Source organism: Bactrocera neohumeralis, chromosome 4, assembly GCF_024586455.1.
Source record: "Bactrocera neohumeralis isolate Rockhampton chromosome 4, APGP_CSIRO_Bneo_wtdbg2-racon-allhic-juicebox.fasta_v2, whole genome shotgun sequence".
Taxonomy (NCBI): Eukaryota; Metazoa; Arthropoda; class Insecta; order Diptera; family Tephritidae; genus Bactrocera; species Bactrocera neohumeralis.
The window spans coordinates 82,575,546-82,596,285 of NC_065921.1; the positions used below are offsets into that span (position 1 = coordinate 82,575,546).

At 36.7% G+C, this 20,740-nt stretch overlaps 1 protein-coding gene across 7 annotated transcripts in view; it reads right to left on the bottom strand.

The window, feature by feature from the left end:
* LOC126755587 (uncharacterized) overlaps positions 1 to 20,740 on the bottom strand; it is a 99,744-nt gene that overhangs the window by 5,798 nt on the left and 73,206 nt on the right. Inside the window, exons 1-7 of one of the 7 annotated variants that reach the window (XM_050468271.1) lie at positions 20,049 to 20,146; positions 3,154 to 3,236; positions 2,858 to 2,943; positions 2,530 to 2,793; positions 1,276 to 1,702; positions 910 to 1,194; positions 637 to 799 (exon numbers count right to left, since the gene is read on the bottom strand). In XM_050468271.1, the coding sequence (XP_050324228.1) occupies positions 637 to 799; positions 910 to 1,194; positions 1,276 to 1,702; positions 2,530 to 2,793; positions 2,858 to 2,943; positions 3,154 to 3,214 (1,286 nt within the window). In that variant the 5' untranslated portion in view covers positions 3,215 to 3,236; positions 20,049 to 20,146. Of the gene's footprint in view, positions 1 to 632; positions 800 to 909; positions 1,195 to 1,275; positions 1,703 to 2,529; positions 2,794 to 2,857; positions 2,944 to 3,153; positions 3,237 to 19,374; positions 20,147 to 20,740 lie in introns of those variants that run through there. The other 6 variants (XM_050468270.1, XM_050468275.1, XM_050468269.1 and 3 more) reach the window with 6 other exon arrangements.

Consider the following 20,740-nt stretch of genomic DNA (forward strand, 5'->3'; position numbering starts at 1 on the left):
TCAACTCTTATGGAGTTGCGAAAGCCTTCTGGCCAAGAGTGGAACGTAAAAGGTATATTTGACTACTAATTGTTAGCAAGACCCACTTCGCCGCAATGTTAGGTCTCCTAACTGAATACTGTTCCATTGATACGTTGAGGCATTGAGGCTAATTGGCTGGAATTGATATTAGCCGCCTCAAAAAATTTGTTGCTCTAGACGTTTGACGACATGTGACGACCTTTTTAATCCAAATCTATGAGTTCTAGACATCACAACGGACAAGCGCTTCTAGAAGTCCAAGTAGAATTATTGGTGGCTTCAGGAGAAATCAACCTATTTATCTAACCTAACCTATTGTTGTTAAAATAATTTGAATTTAAAAAGTTTTGTTAGTAGCTGTCTTTAATCTTGGGTAGGTTGACAATATAAACAACCTTTTCTTCCTGAGAAATAGCATGATTGAAGGGAATATATCCTATATTTCCCACAACGTGAAGTTGAAAATTTTCAAGTAGAAAATATGAATATAAGGAGTTCAAACAATTGGACATATTTTTATGATCTTAGATGTCTTAGATGTTATTTTAGCCTAGACTCCGAAAATGAAATCTTGACTATACGAATTCATTATAAAAAAACAATGCATATACTCACTCAGCAAATCGGGCCGCCGTGGCTGCTGCAATCGGATTTCGTACCGCGTGCAAAGCCTGCGAGTTCTTGGCTCTGGCTAGTAAAGTCATTACAGTGCGTTTAGTTGGATTCATGCTAGAACGTGGCACACCCAATAGTGGCCGCTTGCGGGCCAAGCCACCCGCTGAAAAACAGAGAAAAAGAGCGAAAAAGGGAGAGATTAAAAGGGAGTGAACACGAAATCGAAATAATAATTCAATACTGTAATCACAAATGATGCCACTACAAACTCACCAATATTGATTGCCTTGACGCTGCGCAACGCCGGGTGCAACAACGCTCCAGTGGGTGGATCCAACAAACCCAACGTGGCTGCCATGGGCGCTTCAGCCTCCGTTGGCAATGCTATGCCGCCGGCTGTGTTCGGCTGTTGTGTTGCCGCATGCAAATCAGTCACCGTAGGCACACCAGCTGCCGTCGGTGCGGCTGGCTTCAATATATTACCAATACTGGCTGCGGTCAATTGGTGTTGTAATGCAACCGACATAGCTGCTGGGTGTACTAGTGGAAAGGAATTCACTTTAATTGCCAAATTATTGTGGTTACTCGCTCAAGTATATGTGTATTTATATGCGTGTGTGTGTACATGAAATGACTTACTAGCTGTTGCTGTGCTGCCGGCACTCGCTTTCTGACAGAGACCATCGGTATTGGTCGGCAAGAGATTGGTGTGATGATGAGTTGCTACTGTGGCGACGGGCGTGTTGGGGCCACGTGCCGACGTTGGTGGTGGTTGATGTAGTAAATGATGTAAATTGCGTTGTTGTTGCTGTTGTTGGTGTTGATGCAGCTGTTGTTGTTGCTGTTCATTGCTTAAACTCACCTGTTGTGCCTCGTTCTTATCCACAAGTGTATTGCATTCCATACCATTCGGTTCCAACTCGAGCTTTTCATCATTCGATGTATCCATATCGGTGACGCCACCGCGATTGGGACTGTGCTGATCGTCGGTGAAGGTCAGCGAAGTTGAGGAAGTCAACGCTTGCATTTCCCACATTTGCTCTTGTCGTATGTCGTCGTGATAGTCCTAGATATGTATATAAATAAATGGTTAGGTATAATGGACTGGAACTACAATTCCTCTAAGCTGCATCAGACCATTCAGATCCTTCAAGGGTTTTTAGAAGCAATTGGTTGTAGAGAGACAAGTCTTGGAATACTACATAGTAACAGGGCATGCCACATAGTTATTTTGGGGTAATGTTGATGGTGGACAGACCAAAAAGTTTCTACCTTTAGACTATAAGGTATTTAGTAACATTGTAGCGGTCAGCACAGGGCTTCTGTCTTTAAGATCCGCCATCACAAAATTGAAAAAGTGGATTCGGCGGAAATGCAGAACATGCGCGGACGGTGATGAAACGGTGGCACATTATATTTGCGACTGCCCAGCCTTCAACCGGATAGACGGTATATATTCCACGACTTCCAATGCTTCAACATAAGAGACATTGGGCAGTAGAGGTGAAAAATAATAAGCTATTTCACCAAATCTCCAGTAACTCATACTGGATAACACTTAATTTGGTTACCAGGTAGCACAATGAGAGCGGCCGAATGCGGTCTTCTGCTCTTGCGCCTGCCTTTGAAGCCAGCCATAACGGACTGGGTTGAAAAATGTCTTAGCAATGTCTAATATCTAATGGAATTAGACTATGAAGACGACTTCCATTAAAACCGTGTGCTCCCATACAATATCTATCTTTACAACAATTTCTCACTACAATCACTTTTAGGTATTTTGGTATTTCAATAACCGAAACTTTCTATTCTCGTTCAGCGAATCTAATTTCTACATCCAAATATGCCGTTGACCTAAAATTTACGAAATAAAATCTATACCGATGTACTTACCGGCACCAAGAACCTTCGCACTTCGGCCAGCGCGTATGCTATGCGTGCGTGAGCTTCTGCGGGCGCTGCAAATGTGGAAATCTCTACATGCAAGTCCTCAAAGAGATGTGCATAACGACTGTCGCCACTGGCACGCAACTCTTCCTCCTTTTTACGATCACGCATCGAGCCACGACCCAAGACCGCCATTTTACACATTGTCTCCTCTTGAAGACGCTTCATAGAATTGCCCTTGGGACCCAAGAGTTTGCCAACGAAATTGAACTATAATAAAATTGGAAAAAAAAGTTCAACAAAAGTTCAAAACATAATTTTGCTGTTGTTCTACCTTTGGATGATCTCGCACCGGTACCGCGACCTTTACTGCCACTTTAACTGGTCGATCCCGTGTTATATCCAACATTTTTAATTTTTCTAAAAGAGAAAGGCACAAAATTATTATTTTTTCCAAGTTAGTTCCAAGTTATTAAAGCTATATGACATTTGAACTGCTTCAAGCACCTATCCAAGCTTTGCAATGTGTATCTTATACCCCAATAGGGTTTCCACGAACAAAAATTGTTCAATTCATTCCATAACAAAGCATAAACTTTAGCTGAAAACTTTTTTAAATATTTGACTTACCCATGCTTTTTGAAGAACGATCCTCTAAGGCGCTCATATTAGATTTTGAAACAAGCTCCATATTGTTTGACGCCGTAAAGTATCTGAATAAAAGAAAATAAGAATAGTCCTTAGTGAAAATTAAAAAAAAAAAAAAAAACCAAACTAGAAGGGCTCTATCACGCTTTAGGAGTGTGTCTTTGATAAAAAAGTGTTTATAATTTGTTAATATATTCGCCTAATTGTAGGCAACATTATTACTAGTCAACCGTATAAAATTAAAGCCGTTTACTTCAAAAAGACACTGAAAAGTCGGAAGCTGCACTTTTTCGAAAGTTTCCGATTCACACATACAGTTTTACAGCATTAATTTATTTGAAAGTATGCAGAAAATCTTTTCAATTTTTATTTTCATTAAATGTGCAAATTTCCTCAGTTCGCCGGCTCACTTGATCAATTAAAAACTTTTCGTGTCATTTCCGCAAAATAAATTCCAAAAATAGTTGTCCAAGTAAATAAGAATTTCCCCAGCTTAATTTTAAACAAAATTTAATTAAGACACATACCACTACATATACAAAATATCGTGCCTGTGTGCGCAAAAGCACACTAGGGTGAGCCAAATTAACAGTACATAATTTAGATTTCTAAGAATTATTTTTTAAAGATGACATAAATGAAACAACGGAAAATAATTTAAAATACCTTTTTAAGAACTTTTTTTTTAAGATTTATGAAATAACGGTGATTTAGTGAAGATGTTTGGAAAAAAGTAATTTAACATGTTTTCTCTACTTATTTCTTTCAGAAAGCTCTCTTTGTATGTCCACAGCATTTTGCAAATGTAGACATGGCAGTTAAGTGCTTGGCGGTGAAGGAAGCTATTAAACCCCGCTTCGTTTGCACTTCTTCTAACCCGTAGAATCTACTCTTGACAGTTTCTACTCGGCTCAGATATCTGCGAGGGATTTGTGAACGGGACGAAGCCGTTGAAATGGAGTGTAGTGCATGAAAAAGCTCATGGATGGATGGAAGTTAAGAGCGAAAGTAGGTGTTATAGTATTTTGTCAGTAGCTCTCCATCAACTCTAGTTACAGACTAATAAACTGCCATGAAAGCAACAGTATATGCACTGTTGCGGAATTCAGTTTCCTTCAGAGAGCCACAGCCAAGCGACTATACTGGCTTTGAACTCGCTGACTGCGCTGACTAACCGCTCAAAGCTAGTCAGGGAGTACATGACTTCATATGCCATAGCTTCAAGTTTCTTCTATACTAGACTCGTATGGGTGCCTGGTCATATCGGAATCGCTGGAAACTGCAAAGCCGATGAGCTGGCTAGGGAGGACACCCTTTCCTCAATTTCATCCAATTGGAGTTCAGCCGGTTCTCCGATGTCTGCTTGCGTTCTGGCGTTGAACTTTTGGACCTCCAGTGAGCTCTGCGAGCGTTGGTCAACAACCAAAACTTGTGCCACTGCGAGATTCTTCGGCCACAGAGCTAAGCGTCAGAGGTCATCCGAACTACTGGCTCTTAACAAAGTCAATTTTGCCACAATTATTGTTTTAATTAAGGTATTCTGAGTGGACACAGTCCAATAGATTTATATGCGGTGTGACTAAATATTCTGTAGAACGTTCTTTGGCAAAGCTGTATGTATGGAGGAAAGGGAGGTGGAATCATCTGTCTCTTCCTCTTGGGTTGCCCTGCTTTTGCCAGATTGAGGTTGAAATATCTCGATAGACACACTTTAGGCGAACCTATCGAAGTTGCTGGGATTTGTATTACCAGCTTAATAAATTTGTGGTAAGCACAAATTCTTCGATTCGATTCTTCGATCTACATACAGTGGACCAATAAAGTTTACATACACCTAGTTCTATTAAATTTCGACACGTTTATTTGTTTCAAAATGGATAAATTTTGTGGTTTTTTTCTATCCATTTCATGATATGTATATTTAGCATTAAATATAGCATATCAAAATATTTTTTTTTTTTACACAAATAAAAAAAATTAAAGTTAAAGCTTAAAATGAGCATAATTTATATCAAAAAAGTTTACGTACACTTATGAATGTTTACATAAAACAAAAGTAATTACAATACTTTTAACGGTTTTTGGCCTACATTTTGTTGCTATTACTGTCCCTAGACATCGTTGTATGCTCCTCACTCAATTTCTAGAATTATTTCCGGATATTTTGACCCACTAAGTCCATGATCCAGCTTTTTGGCCTTATTTTGATGAAATTCGATGTTTTCGAATACGGTTTTCCAAAAAGTTCCAGATATTTTGAATAGGATTAATGTCTAGCGATTGCGGGACCTATGGAGTTATTTTTATTTCCATAACAACCATTCACGTACAAGATAAGTTGTGTGTTTTGGGTCGTTATCCTGTGGTAAATAGAAATGGCTGCTATTAACAGCCGATTTAAGCACACTTAAAATTTAAATCTTTTTCTTAAAATGCTCAGATACATATGCTTATACATTTTTGAAATGTACACAAAAAAATAAATCCCCAAACAGTAAGGAATTTGTTGAAGAGTGCTGGTTATCATAGACGAGTCGCGCGTCGTAAGCCATACATATATAAGGTTAATAAAAAGAAAATGTCGGCGTTTGCTAAACAATATTTAAACAAACCGTATTGGTTTTGGGGAAAACATTGTGTTCACCGACGATTCAAAATTTAATAAATTTGGTTCGAATAGATCACGAAAAGTGTGGAGAAAGATCAATGAAGAGTCGCAAGGACAAAATGTATTGCCAATGGTAGAGCACTGTGGGGGTAATGTTATGGTTTGCGGGTGTATGGTTGCATCTAGAGTTGGACATTTGGACTTTATTAGTGAAAACATGGATAAGCATATGTATCTGAACATTTTAGGACAAAAATTTAAATTTTAAGTGTGCTTAAATCGGCTGTTCATAGCAGCAAAACCAATTTCCAACAGGATACCGACCCAAAATACATGTCTTATCTTGTACATGAATGGTTGTTATGGAAATAAAAATAACTCCATAGGTCACGCAATCACTAGACATTAATCCTATTCAAAATATCTGGAACTTTTTGGAAAACCGTATTCGAAAACATCGAATTTCATCAAAATAAGGCCAAAAAGCTGGATCGTGGACTTAGTGGGTCAAAATATCCGGAAATAATTCTAGAAATTGAGTGAGGAGCATACAACGATGTCTAGGGACAGTAATAGCAACAAAATGTAGGCCAAAAACCGTTAAAAGTATTGTAATTACTTTTGTTTTATGAAAAGTAATTACTTTTGTTTTATGTAAACATTCATAAGTGTACGTAAACTTTTTTGATATAAATTATGCTCATTTTAAGCTTTAACTTTAATTTTTTTTATTTGTGTAAAAAAAAAAATATTTTGATATGCTATATTTAATGCTAAATATACATATCATGAAATGGATAGAAAAAAACCACAAAATTTATTAATTTTGAAACAAATAAACGTGTCGGAATTTAATGGAATTAGGTGTATGTAAACTTTATTGGTCCACTGTATGTATGTGACAAAAGAATGCATAGGCAAGAGATATAGCTGCCATACAAATTAACCGATCAATGTCAAGTTTTTATATAGAAAATTTTTTTATTTGACTAGATATCTTCAAGAAATTTGTCCAAAGCAGCGCTATAATCTTCGAACAAAGTGTTTAGATTGGACAACTATAGCATAAAGCTGCAATACAACCTGACTTATCCAAATCAAGATAAATATATTTTTATAAACTTTGATTTTTATGTTTTTAAAACTTTCTGTTAAAAAAAGATTCAAGATTGCAGTTAAAATTCTTCTCTTAAGCTTTTGACATAATAGATACACAATTATTAAGGGGTTACATGGGTTTACGGATTTCAAAAAATCGATTTTTTTATTATCTTATTATTTTCTACAACAGCTCTAGAATATTGTCCTAAATTTTCAAGTTGATTCGGGTAATAAATTAAATTTTTTTTTTGTAAAAATGTCTACCAAAAATCCAATTTTCAGTTTTCTTTTTTTCTTCGTCCAAGTTCTCAGTAAAGGTTTTAACGAAAACACGTATTTTTTACTTTAGATGATCCTGTAATTATTTATCCTAGTGGTCACCGGAAATGGCGTCGGAATGGCCGAGTTTAAAATATTTTTTTTTTTTAATTTCAGAATTTCTTTGCTAATAGTGTGTGTTTATAACAATAAAAAATTCTAATAAAATATTTTATTTTTTATATGACAAAAAAAAAATTTGAAAAAAAGGCTGTTTTTTACCCAAAAAAACCATGTAACCTCTTAACAATAGTGTAGAGACATTTTGAAAATTTTAGAATTTTTAATTAAAATTGTTTTTTAGAAATTTTTAATCCCATAATCCACACCGAAAACTCACAAAAAATAATTAATGTATAAAAAATTAGTATGTACATATATACAAAATAAATAAACTTATATATGTATGTATGTACATAACCAGCCCCGAACTTAATAGCTGAACCATAAAGCACTTCAAAGTGGTAGGTGTCTATTCTCTAAGGACACTTCATTACAATTTAACTGCTAAAATGTTTCCCCCACCTGCCTACATATTAGCATATATGTATGTTATGTACATACATCCATACTATATATATGTACAAGACAAGGTCGCAGCGAATAACAAATTGCTTTCCACTTTATAATAATCACAGCACAGCCTACACACACACATACTTAGAACCACACACTTACATAGCTAGGAACTCAAATATTTAGCGCAACACTTAACGGCACATAGAGCTGTGAGTACGCTTTTATTTATGTGTTAGGCAATACACTTATATCGGGTGATTTTTTTGAGGTTAGGATTTTCATGCATTAGTATTTGACAGATCACGTGGGATTTCAGACATGGTGTCAAAGAGAAAGATGCTCAGTATGCTTTGACATTTCATCATGAATAGACTTACTAACGAGCAACGCTTGCAAATCATTGAATTTTATTACCAAAATCAGTGTTCGGTTCGAAATGTGTTTCGCGCTTTACTTAAATTTAAATTTTGTTCAGCGATGAGGCTCATTTCTGGTTGAATGGCTACGTAAATAAGCAAAATTGCCGCATTTGGGGTGAAGAGCAACCAGAAGCCGTTCAAGAACTGTGCATCCCGAAAAATGCACTGTTTGGTGTGGTTTGTACGCTGGTGGAATCATTGGACCGTATTTTTTCTTTCAAAGATGCTGTTGGACGCAACGTTACGGTGAATGGCGATCGCTATCGTTCGATGCTAACAAACTTTTTGTTGCCAAAAATGGAAGAACTGAACTTGGTTGACATGTGGTTTCAACAAGATGGCGCTACATGCCACACAGCTCGCGATTCTATGGCCATTTTGAGGGAAAACTTCGGAGAACAATTCATCTCAAGAAATGGACCCGCAAGTTGGCCACCAAGATCATGCGATTTAACGCCTTTAGACTATTTTTTGTGGGGCTACGTCAAGTCTAAAGTCTACAGAAATAAGCCAGCAACTATTCCAGCTTTGGAAGACAACATTTCCGAAGAAATTCGGGCTATTCCGGCCGAAATGCTCGAAAAAGTTGCACACACAAATTGGACTTTCCGAATGGACCACCTAGCCGCGGTCAACATTTAAATGAAATTATCTTCAAAAAGTAAATGTCATGAACCAATCTAACGTTTCAAATAAAGAACCGATGAGATTTTGCAAATTTTATGCGTTTTTTTTTAAAAAAAAGTTATCAAGCTCTTAAAAAATCACCCGATAGATAATTAAAAAATGAATAAATTAATAGAGTCATAAATATTTATTTCCATATTTCGAAATGTACATATGTACAAACACGTGCATACATACAAAAACAACTTGGTATCAATGTATTTATGCATTTGAGGATATGTGTGCATGTGTATTTGCTTGGCGCAGAGTGCTGATAAATTCGCAATTAAAAGCACTGAACAAGTTAATAGAGCACATAAAACCAACTGCTTATTATTTATCTATGCAAGTGGGCCAAAGTAAATATGCGCCTACATAAACGTACATACATACTTACATATACATACATAGTTATGTATAGGAATGTGTGGGTGTGTTATATGCACGCTGTAGGCGTATGAGCGCAGAGCCTCACATACTTACATACATTATTGGCGATATCCGCACTTGCCACAGGCGAAATTGTCACGCACACACGCGCATTTTCGTGCAACTAGTGCGCTTTCCGCTTAAGGGATTTAATAATTTCAATTTATTTTGCACATTACTGCACGTAATTAGGCTCTTGAATAATGAGATAAACGTGAAATATTGATATTTACACCAGAAACCAAATATGTCAACTGTAAAATTGTGTGGCCACATGTGCACATCAACAAACACGCATACATATACGCGCATATGTCAGTAATTATTTGAAATTTTGCAATATTTACCGTTAGTCGTTGGGTAAATACATGTTGGCCTTAACTACTTTGGCAAAAATAATATTGAAATTAAGAATTTATTAATTTTTAGTGGCAGCATATGCTGAATAGAATTACACTACTCAACAAATCTGAGGGATCTGCAGGCGACTGATGTGTTAAGCGGTCTGTATGGTATTTGAAGTGTTTATTTACGAATCTGAGTTCAAAAATTTTTCATCATGCGCAGCTATTTTTGTTATTTTAGCAAATAATGGTGATTTGACCCTTACACTCCTTGACTACGACACCTAAAATCCTACGCGTTAGGAAATTTTTATTATCATTTTCGGATTTTAGCAATACAATTAGCATTTTCCGTTTTAACAACCCAAAATTAGCAAGAAAAAGCCTCTAACAACACAGCCGCAAAATAACTGCAAACTAGCGTTATTAAACAGCAGAGTTGTATTTCCAATAACCCCAAATAACTTTTTAGGTAAATAAAATAGCGAAATCCAGTATAAATTACTGTATGTTATAGAGAAATATATATCTTAGGCTCCAGGATAGCCCAGAGACAGAGAATGAAGGAGCTTAGTTGAAGCTTTTTTATGTCAAAAGCTCTCTTAGAAACGCTTTTTATTAAAAATTAGCCCATAATTTTCTATCTTAGCCTAGCTGCGACAAAGAATTATAATAATCAACTATATAGTTGAACTATAATGAAATAAAAGGTTTATCGTCGAAAGCTCTACGCTCTATATGCTCAAATCATAGTCAAGGGATTGGTGAAGTAAAAGCTTTAGTGAAAGATCGCGTCCTCGAAAACTCCAGGCTTTTAAATGCTCTAACTATATGTTAATGAATGGATTAACTAGTGAAAGTATTATAAAAGTATTTTCAAGAGATTGGTACTGTGAAAGCTTTAGTGAAAGTTTGCTTTCGCGGACTCAAGGGAGTAGTGAAGTAAAAGCTTTAGTAAAAACAAACTTTTTCGAAAACTTCAGGCTTCAATATTCTTAAATTATAATTAAAATATTGACGAAGTGAGAGCTTCAGTGAAAGTCAGCTTCCTCGAAAACTCCGTGCTTTTAAATGTTAATGAATGGATTAGTGAAGTGAAAGCTTTAGAGAAACGAATTACTCGAAAACTTCAGGCTTCAATATTCTTAAATTATAATCAAGAGATTGGTGTAGGGAAAGCTTTATTGAAAGTTTATGGAAAAATCCATGCTTTAAATGCTCCAATTATATGTTAACGACTGAATTAGTAAGTGAAAGCTTTAGAGAAAACGAATTACTCGAAAACTTCAGACCTCAATATTCTTAAATTAAAATCAAGAAATTGATGAAGGGAAAGCTTTAGTGAAAGTCAGCTTCCTCGAAAACTACATGCTTTGAAATGTATGAGTTATAATCAAGGTAGGTATTCGTGAAGTGACAGCTTTACTGAAAACGAACTTCTTCGAAAACTTCAGCTTCCAATATGCTCTAAATATTTTCAAGGATTGGTGCTGTGAAAGCTTTAGTGAAAATCATTTTTTATTTCATTTAAAGCTCTTCGTTAGTTTTTTCGACATACTCACAAACTGAACTAACTTTAAGAGAGCAAAGCTTTGTTTTGAAACTTTGAGCCCGTAAAATACAGATACATTTATCCCAATTTTCGCTGGTCCGGTGCAGCATTTCGGCTGCAATTTCGACTATAGTGCACTGAATTTTGTCGCCAAGCTTTTCAAGCATTGGTAGTTGAATGGCATAAACCTTTGATTTAACATATCCCCAGAGGAAATTATCAAGAAGCCTTAAATTGCATGATCTTGGCGGTCATTTGACTGGGGCATTTCTCGTAATTAACGTGTCGTCAAATTTGCACGCAATGTGACCATGTTTAGAAATTAAACATGAAGCGGCGCACCGTCTTGTTGTTAGCTGATTAAGAAAAAAAAGTCGAACAACATCGGCGCTCGCTGTTGATACTACGGCATTTTCTGTCTCATTTCGAAGGTAATATGTAAGCGCCGATGATGCCGCCATACCACAAACTCCCCACTGATAGGGGACATCACTGCGCCAAAAAAAATGCCAATAAAGCAAAGGCAGTATCCGGGTTATGTGCCATTAGAGTGGCTTATACATTTAGAACGGTCTCACATGTAGCGGGCGGTGCCATATCTAGTCTTATGCCGCCGGATTTAATGGTCTCAGAGCTAAGTAGAGTCTATCAAAAGTCTAAAGCAATGAATAGACATCTAACGGCTGACGAGCGAAAAAAGGAGAGACAGGCGAGCCTTGAAGAGTGGCAAAGACAATGACGACGAATAGGCACATTAAGAATGTACGAGGTTGGATTGAAAGACAACATGGGGAGACAGACTTTTATCTGACGCAATTCTTGACGGGTCATGGCTGTTTCAGGGAATACCTCCACAGACAATGAAAGAGGGGCCGCAATAGCGATCCAAGAACTCAGTATAAGAGAATGGCAATGGAGAAGCTTAAGACCGGAATAAACAAGCAGGGAGTTTGTGAAGAGACATTTTTGCACAGCTGGGTTTTGCGAGGTAATACCTAACAGCGGTCCCGCTGGTCCAAATACAAGCTAAATCCGTCGGAGTTAAGGCCTTATTACGTAGGCGTTCTTTTCCGCAAGTCCAGTAAAGTTAGGTAATACTAACTGGGCGTGATCATGAAAGCGGTGGCCAATACAGACGACAACATCTTTGGAAGACTCCCGCTCGGAAAAAAAGACAAAAAAAATACAAAACTTAACAGAAATCCACAAACAAATATGGTCACCACAAGCTGTCAAAATCACGTTGTTGTTGTTATTGTTGTAGCGCCAGGAACGTTACCGTGGTAATTTAGAGGAATGGTCCCAGGTTGACAGTCGTTGGGCGGATATAAATCCGAGTCCGTTCCGGTCACTTAGACCCAACTGTCGTGGGAATGGGTCAAAATCACATCATCCCTAATGGCAGACGGTACTTTTTGAAATGCCAGTGGATATTACCACTTAAATCAAAATGGACGTCACAAAAATGAGAAGGGTAAGGAAATAAGATTTTAAATGCAAAATTATTGAATATATTTCTATTATTATTGGATTAACCACTTGTTTTTAAAACGTTCCGATTATATACATTAATATGTATCGCTTTCGCCCATACTTTGTCCTTCCATATTTATTCGGTCTGTATAAATTTCTGCTCGAAGTTTGAATTGCAAAGACAAACGGAAAGTTGGATCCCCACTTTTTAGTTTCCTATGCAAACAAATGCATATTTAAATAAAGAAATATATACTTCTTCGTATACATACATATATACCAGGCGTTCCCCTATATTTTTGCATTAATATTAAAGTATAAAAGGCGATAAAATATGGATATATATGTAGATAGAAAAACAACATAAAATTGTTACTTAATCTTTCTTTCACTTCGCCACCTCCGACTTACTCGGACTCGCATTGCCTTTTCATGTTTTGGTTTTTGTTGTTGTTGTATTTTTCTGTTGCCTTACAAATCAAATATTACTCAAAGCACTCGCTTTCATTTGCACCTCATTAAACTTTAAGTACACTGCAATGTCCTTACTTCCTGCTTATTGCAGAACTTCCTTGAACTTTCTATTGTGCAGGGTGCAGACCCGCAAACGCAAAAGGCAAACACACACACATTCACTTGTGTATACAAATACAAAGAGGCAAATGTAAGTACGTAAGCACTAGTTGAAAGCAAACATTTCGATTGCAGACAATAAACCAACAGACATACACACAAACATATATACATACATACGTACACATTCATACATATATACACACATATGTATAGTATATGCATAGCTCGGCATAAAGTCAGTGTTGCTTGTAGGTATGATTCTACATAGGTGAAAATATTCCAAGACATGTACATACATACGTATGTAGGTGTGGTTATGTAGGTGCAAGTAAGTTAATCTCGTGTGTTGTATAAATGTTGAAAAATAAGATTTCACTTGCCAAAAACACGCTCAATTGGCAGCATCATGCAAGTGAAAGTTATGAAAGCAAATTAAAACAATGAACAGAGTCTTGCATTGCGATAAATTCTACAGTAATTATATTGAAGTACTTGGAATCACGTATATGTACGTATTTATATAAAGATAAATACTTTCGTCGAACGCAATTGTGCAATCAAGAGGAAATTTTATAAAATAAGATAAAATCGTAGGTAACGGGTTGCACAGAAGCTTTTATATCTAACACAAAAACAAAATATTTCTTAGATGAAATTGATTTCGAACGGCCATTTTGTATGGCACATGCTATAGTGATGCGATCTAAACCATTTCATCATTGCCAAACCAAATCGTTGACCAGAAAATGTGAAAACAATCGCTTATTCGGATGACCAAGATAGGACACTGGTAGCAGTGGCTAAACATCTGGATGATCTCCGGATCAAATGCAATGGCTGCATAAATGGTTTGCTACCATGAGTCTAGGGCTGGTTGAGCAGAAAACAGAAGTCTTGCTCATAAGCTGCAGAAAATTGAAGAAAAGATAACGCTCACCATAGGAGAAAGTGAGATTATTTCACAGCCATAATTCAAGTATCTTGGTGTAATAGTGGACACAAAACTCAAATTTAAGAAGCACTTTGAAAATAAAGGCTGGTTAGGTTCCAGACGTCGATTTTTAATAGTTACGCTAATGAGGATCAGTTATATTGTATGCGGCTCCAATATGGATACAGGCCCCAGACATAAAATCATATGCTAGAACAATTTACGCAGTGCACAGCCTTTCTTATATATATAGCGGTTTCCGAACCATATTAAACCACGCTGTTAAGGTATTAGCCAGTATGGCGCCGATTGACATCCAGAGCGACGTATTCGCGCAAATATGCAACTTATCAGAGACGCTACAGCAGCAAAAAGAGAGGAGAGAATCAAAAACATCACAACACAGGCTGTAACGGTAGCAAACTACTTGCAAAGAACGGTGGACTCACAGGCTGATTCCGGACATACATTCGTGGATAGATAGACAACATGGGAACCTGGATTTCCACCTGTACCAAATACTCAGTGGACATGGGTGTTTTAGAAGCTAAGAAGCTGACTTTATTCCATATTGTCCGATGTGTACAGAGTGTATAGAAGACTTTGAATGCGTACGCTATCATTGCCCTTGGTTTTCAAGCATTTATGTGCGAGTCCTCTGTAAAATGGATAGCTGTCAGCGAAGCGGCAGCTTTAATTTTAATAAGATTGAGACATTTAGAACATATTTATTAGGCGACAGTTAGTCCATACGATAGAGGAAACTTAAATGCCTTCTTCTCTCACATGAAGTAATACTTAGTCCAGTGATCCCGTAGAAGGAACATGAGATGGGAGTAGGTTAGGTTTAGCGGATTAAAGTCCCGTACTCCGGCTTTCGATGCTACCTCCTACTATAAAAAATAGGGTCCTTGGGCAATAATCTATGCATAATTTTGTGATGATATCTTGCCAAATCAAATACGTGCGATTTTTTGTTATTATTACTACTTTCTCTTTTACGATTTTATTGCTAATTTTTTGGACAAACATTTTTTTATATAAAAATCCAACATTTGCAAAAAATTGTTGTTAAGTACTAAAGTACTAGCATGATGTAGAGTTTTCAGTTTTAATTTTATTATACCCTGATAGACATGTATTTGATTTGTAAAAATCATATTTATACCCTGAACAGGGTATATTAAGTTTGTAACGAAGTTTGTAACACCCAGAAGGAAGCGTCGGAGACTCTATAAAGTATATATATAATGATCAGTATGTTGAGCTGAGTCGATTTAGCCATGTCCGTCTGTCTGTCTGTCCGTCTGTCCGTCTGTCTGTACATATATATACGAACTAGTCCCTCAGTTTTTAAGATGAAATTTTGCAAACATCATTTTCTCTTCAAGAAGCTGCTCATTTGTCGGAACTGCCGATATCGAACCACTATAACATATAGCTGCCATACAAACTGAACGATCGAAATCAAGGGCTTGTATGGAAAACTTTTGCATTTGACAAGATATATTCACGAAATTTGGTATAGATTATTTTCTAAGGCAACAATGTAATCTCCGAAGAAATTGTTCAGATCGGCTTACTATAGCATATAGCTGCCATACAAACCGAACGATCGAAATCAAGGGCTTGTATGGAAAACTTTCGCATTTGACGTGATATCTTCACGAAATTTGACATGGTTTGCTGCTTAAGGTAATAATACAATCTCCGAAGAAATTGTTGAGATCGGTTAACTATAGCATATAGCTGCCATACAAACTGGACACATAGTTACTAAAAGAAATGCACCTGTGAAGGGTATATTAGCTTCGGTGCAGCCGAAGTTAACGTTTTTCTAGTTTTTATTTTTTTTTTAAATAGAAGAGTTTCTCGAATCACCGTCGCTCGTAAATTGCATTACAATTGTCATATACATTTTCTAAACACTAAAATTATTGTTCAATCAAGGCTGATAGAGAGAAATTCGAAACTTTTTATTGCTCCTTCGAATAAATAGTAAAAGTTAGGTATTTTTGAGTGCTCAAGATGGCTTACCTCATAATGCAACCATCTACAAAAATATAATTATCTCAACTTTGCCCTCTAAAATGCAGATTATTTATTTTAATAAAGATTTTTAACTATCAGAAACGCGGTGCGAGGGTCTCAATTTGCCAAAAAACAAAAATAAGAAAAATTATTATTTTGATCTTTTACTGAATTCACTTTATCAACTCACTGCTCAAAACTCACTCGGAAGTTCGAAAATCTTTAAATTAGATATATGGGAGCTAAGGAAAGTATTGACCCCATTCAACCCATTTGTAGCACACAGACATGCTACTATCAGGAATGGATTCTCGCTGAAATTCAATTATAAACCTGACAATATTTGGACATATTGACCCACATTTACGTTTACAATTCAGCAATAAATATCGGTGTCCAAATATTCGGAACCTTGGGGCTTGCACAGTTTTCGTTAGATTTGGAGAATTTTTTTTGATTCGTTCAAAGTTTTATCCTGTTATATTAATAGTTTATTGATTTGTACACTCGAAAGGAAAGAAGCAGATGCAATTCAAAATCGAGTTGAGAAGTAGGTGTGGCAGTGATACGATTACGCCCCTCTACGAACTCTTGATTATTTTTGCTGAGAAACAGGCATACGAAGTTTCAACAAGAAATCTCAATTTTTACTTAAGTTACAGCTTGCACGGATGGATGGATGGACGGACGGATTGATGGACCGACGGACGGATGGACAGACAGTCACCCGGATTTCAACTCGTTTCCTAGTTTTAGGTGATACGTACAACCGTTAGGTTAACAAAACTATTCTACTCCGTAGCAACATGTTGCAAGAATATAAAAAATTAAAAATTTTTTACCAAAGAAAAATAATGTGGCGAAAATCGATTGAGCGTATAGTATTTTTTGAAAATTATCATTTTCAATAAAAAAAATATTTTCCACAAATATGCTGCAAAAAGTTTCAATTCAATAACAAAAAAAAAATATTAAAAAAAACATTTTTCAGAATTTCAGACTTTTTTTTTTCAATCGAACGCAAAATATTTTGGAATATTTTTTGGCTGAAAAAAGTTTAAATTTAATAAAAAAAAAAAATATTAAAAAAATATTTTTTCAATCGAAAGCAAAATATTTTGGACCAATATGCTAAAAAAAGTTTTATTAATTTAATTTAATAAAAAAATATTAATATTAAAAAAAAAATTTTTTCAATCCAAAAAAAATTATTTTCCACAAATATGCTGAAAAAGTTTAAATTCAATAAAAAAATATTTAAAAAATTAAATTAAGCAATAATAATTAAATTTTAATAACAAAAATTAAACGCTTAAGTACTCAGCTTATTTGCATTGATACATACTCATGCTGCACAAGCATACACGCAACATTTTATTGCACACACACAAACACACTGTCACTGGCAAAAGCAGCACAAAAGCCTTTTTCAGTAATTTTTTTTATTACACCAAAGCTTGTCGTAAATGATTTTGTAGCGTTTTATTAATTCCTCCCAGTGGTGCGGCAGCCTTTGTTTTGCGCTTGTTAAACACACGATGACATAGGCACTTGAAGATAAATTATGTATAGCTTAAGTGTTAAGCTTGTTATGCTGCTGCTTTTGTGCTAAATTGTTTGTTTGTTTGTGTTTGTTTACTTATTGGCGCAACAAAGCAGTCTAAATATGCGCAAACACACACACACACACACAACAACAACAACCACACATATATGTACATACATATCTACATATAAAAGTATATAAGTAAGCGTAAATGCAACCTTTTTCCAACGCAGAGTGCCCACACGCCGACTTAAGCGCTCGCAAAGCTACACTACTCACTGTTTATTGTTATTTTATTATGATTATTATTTTTGCAGCAGTAAAATTTTGCGCTCTTGCCAGCCTAAACGAATGCGCAGCAATGTATAATGGGTTTGTATGCCTGTGTGTGTGTGCGTGTGTATGCAAGCTGGCGCGGACCCTGGCAAAACCACAATGGTTTTGTGTACATATTTAATTTACTTATTTCCGCAATTTCTACGGCGTGCTCTTGTCCCTGCTCATGTTTTTGTTATTATTTTTGTTCTTGTCATTGTTGTTGTTGCCAAAGCACATAAAACTTGTCAATTAAATCGGCATTGTGTTGTCATTAAGTTGAGCGCTCAAGTTGTCTTTGCATTTTTTCTTGCCAGTCCTGTGTGTTTTTTTTTCCTTTGCATTGCATACTTCAAGGCGCACCACGGCACTGCTGCTGCTGCTGTCGTTGATTTGTTTGGCTTGGCGCTTGTGTCTTTTTATGCTTTATGTCTCACTTAGTCGTGGCTTTGTTGTTATTACACTACTTGTGGTTGTTATTGTTATTGTTTTTGCAGCAGGTTTCTTTTTTTTTGCCTTGCACACGCTCTGCTTGCTCCTGCGCTCGTTCGCTTTGTATGCAAACAACTTGTATAACCCATTGCCTTTTCATGTCGCCTTTCAGGCACAATAGCGCGCAAGCACATCAACATATATACACACACACAAATATACATACATATACACACACGCGAATATTTATATGCACACACATAGAAATGTACGCTATGCGTACCAGTTGTGCGCCTGTGTGTAGGCAACATACAAATTCATTCATTCATGAGTTGGAATTTCAACTTAACACTTGGCTGCGCCGCTCTTGGCGAAATGCAGTCACCGCCTGCTGCCCTCTGGCTGCTGGCTGCTGCTTTCGTGTGTCTTCTTCGTCTTTCACTGCCAACTTTGCCAACGTAAGACCGTTTTGCAGCACTCAGTCTCCGTTTTTATTAATCATATTTTTTATTTTTGCTTTTTTGTTTGTCTCTCTTTTATAGTTTGTATAACTTGTTGTTGTTGTTGGTGTTTTGCAACTTCAAGTAGTGGTTTCAACGCAGCACAGCACCCATAAATCACGCATCAGTTGTAGTCGTTGTCAGTCCCCTGCCGCACCCCCCTCCCACCTGTTTGGTGTGCGCGTACACGGCCAATGTGGCACGCTGTCACTCAGTCACCCGCCCACTCACTCGCTCGCACATCGGTCGACTCGCTCACACGCGCCGTGTCACTGTGTCGAAATGTTGCTAGCTGTGTGCGTATGTGTGTGGGTGTATGTGTGTAGCGCTAAGGTAACTTCTTCACTTTGTGTGAACTTTTTCGCGTAAATTACTACTTTCATCATTGATGTACATAAATATTTTTCATAATTTTTTCTAATTTACGCTTTAGTGCGCCGTACCAATTACTACGAGTTTCGCGAAAATTTCAGAGCAGTTTTTAATTTGCCTCAATTTCCGTTATTCTCATTTTACAATTTTCACCGTATTATTTTCACCTTTGCTGCACCTATGTTGTTGTTCTTGTTGTATTCGCTAGCCTGCTGCTGTTATAATTGTATTTTCGCTTGTTAATTTTTGTTGTTGCTTTATTTTTTTGCAAGTAAATTGTTGTTGTTGCTTGTTAATTGTTGTTGTTGTTTTATTTTTTGCAAGTAAATTTTTGTTGTTGTTGTTTTAATTTAGCAAGTGAATTTTTGTTGTTGTTTAATTTTTGTTGTTGCTTTATTTTCGCAAGTAAATTTTTGTTGTTGTTTTATTTTCGCAAGTACATATATTTTTTGTTGTTGTTTTATTTTTGCAAGTAAATTTTTTTTGTTGCTTTATTTTTGCTTATTACTTTTTGTTGTTGCCCTATTTTCGGTTATTAATTTTTGTTTCTTTACGCTGGCTGCCTAACTTGTTGTTGCTTTATTTTTGTTTATTTATTTGTTGTTTTTTGCTACACTCTCGCTGCTTTTGTTACTTGTTGTTTTTGCTTCACTCCACTTTTGCTAGTGTTGCTAATAAATTTCTTGCTGTTGTTGTTGCATGCTACAACTATTTTGCTTTTTTATTTTGTTTGTTTCTTGCTCACCAAACATGAATTTCTTTGAACACTGCTCTGCTAGCTGGCTCAGCTGACACTCCGCTTGGCACGGCGCTTCGTTAGCTTCCTTTCGTTTGTCGCGAGCAACTGAATTCGTTGCTCTGCCAGCATCGCCATTTAAGATACAATATTTGTGTCCTCTTGCGTGCGCGCTGTTTCCTGCCACATTGCTGTTGTTGCTGTCGTTGAGCTTTCAAGCTCTCCTCACTCTTGCTCGGGGTGGTGCTAAGAGTTTTTCTAATGTGTGTTTCTACTCTTCGGAGTCACAGCGTCAAATTGCACGTTGTTGCATATGTTGTTGTGGCATAATACTGGGAACAGCCACTGCTTACAGTTAGCTCTGTGCTGGCAGCACCTGTGTTTGCTACCAAAGCACGCATGTGTGTGTGTCTGTTTGTCGCACGCGCCAGTGGTAGGTTAGTCGTGCTATGTGCGCGCTCTTTCGGCCTGTATGCACGTGTATGAGTGTAGTTTGCATGTATGTGTGTGTGTGTGTGTTGAGCGATGCTCTGATGCATTGCTGATGCAATGCAGCTGTTGATTGAAGAAACAGTGGAAAAACAACAAAGACGCAGCAAATGACGGATAATGCGTTTTCTTCCTTTACAAAGAAAGCAAGCGAAAGAATCGCCGCCAGTGGCAGCTAAGTTGATTTATTTTGTCAATCGTCAAATGCCAGA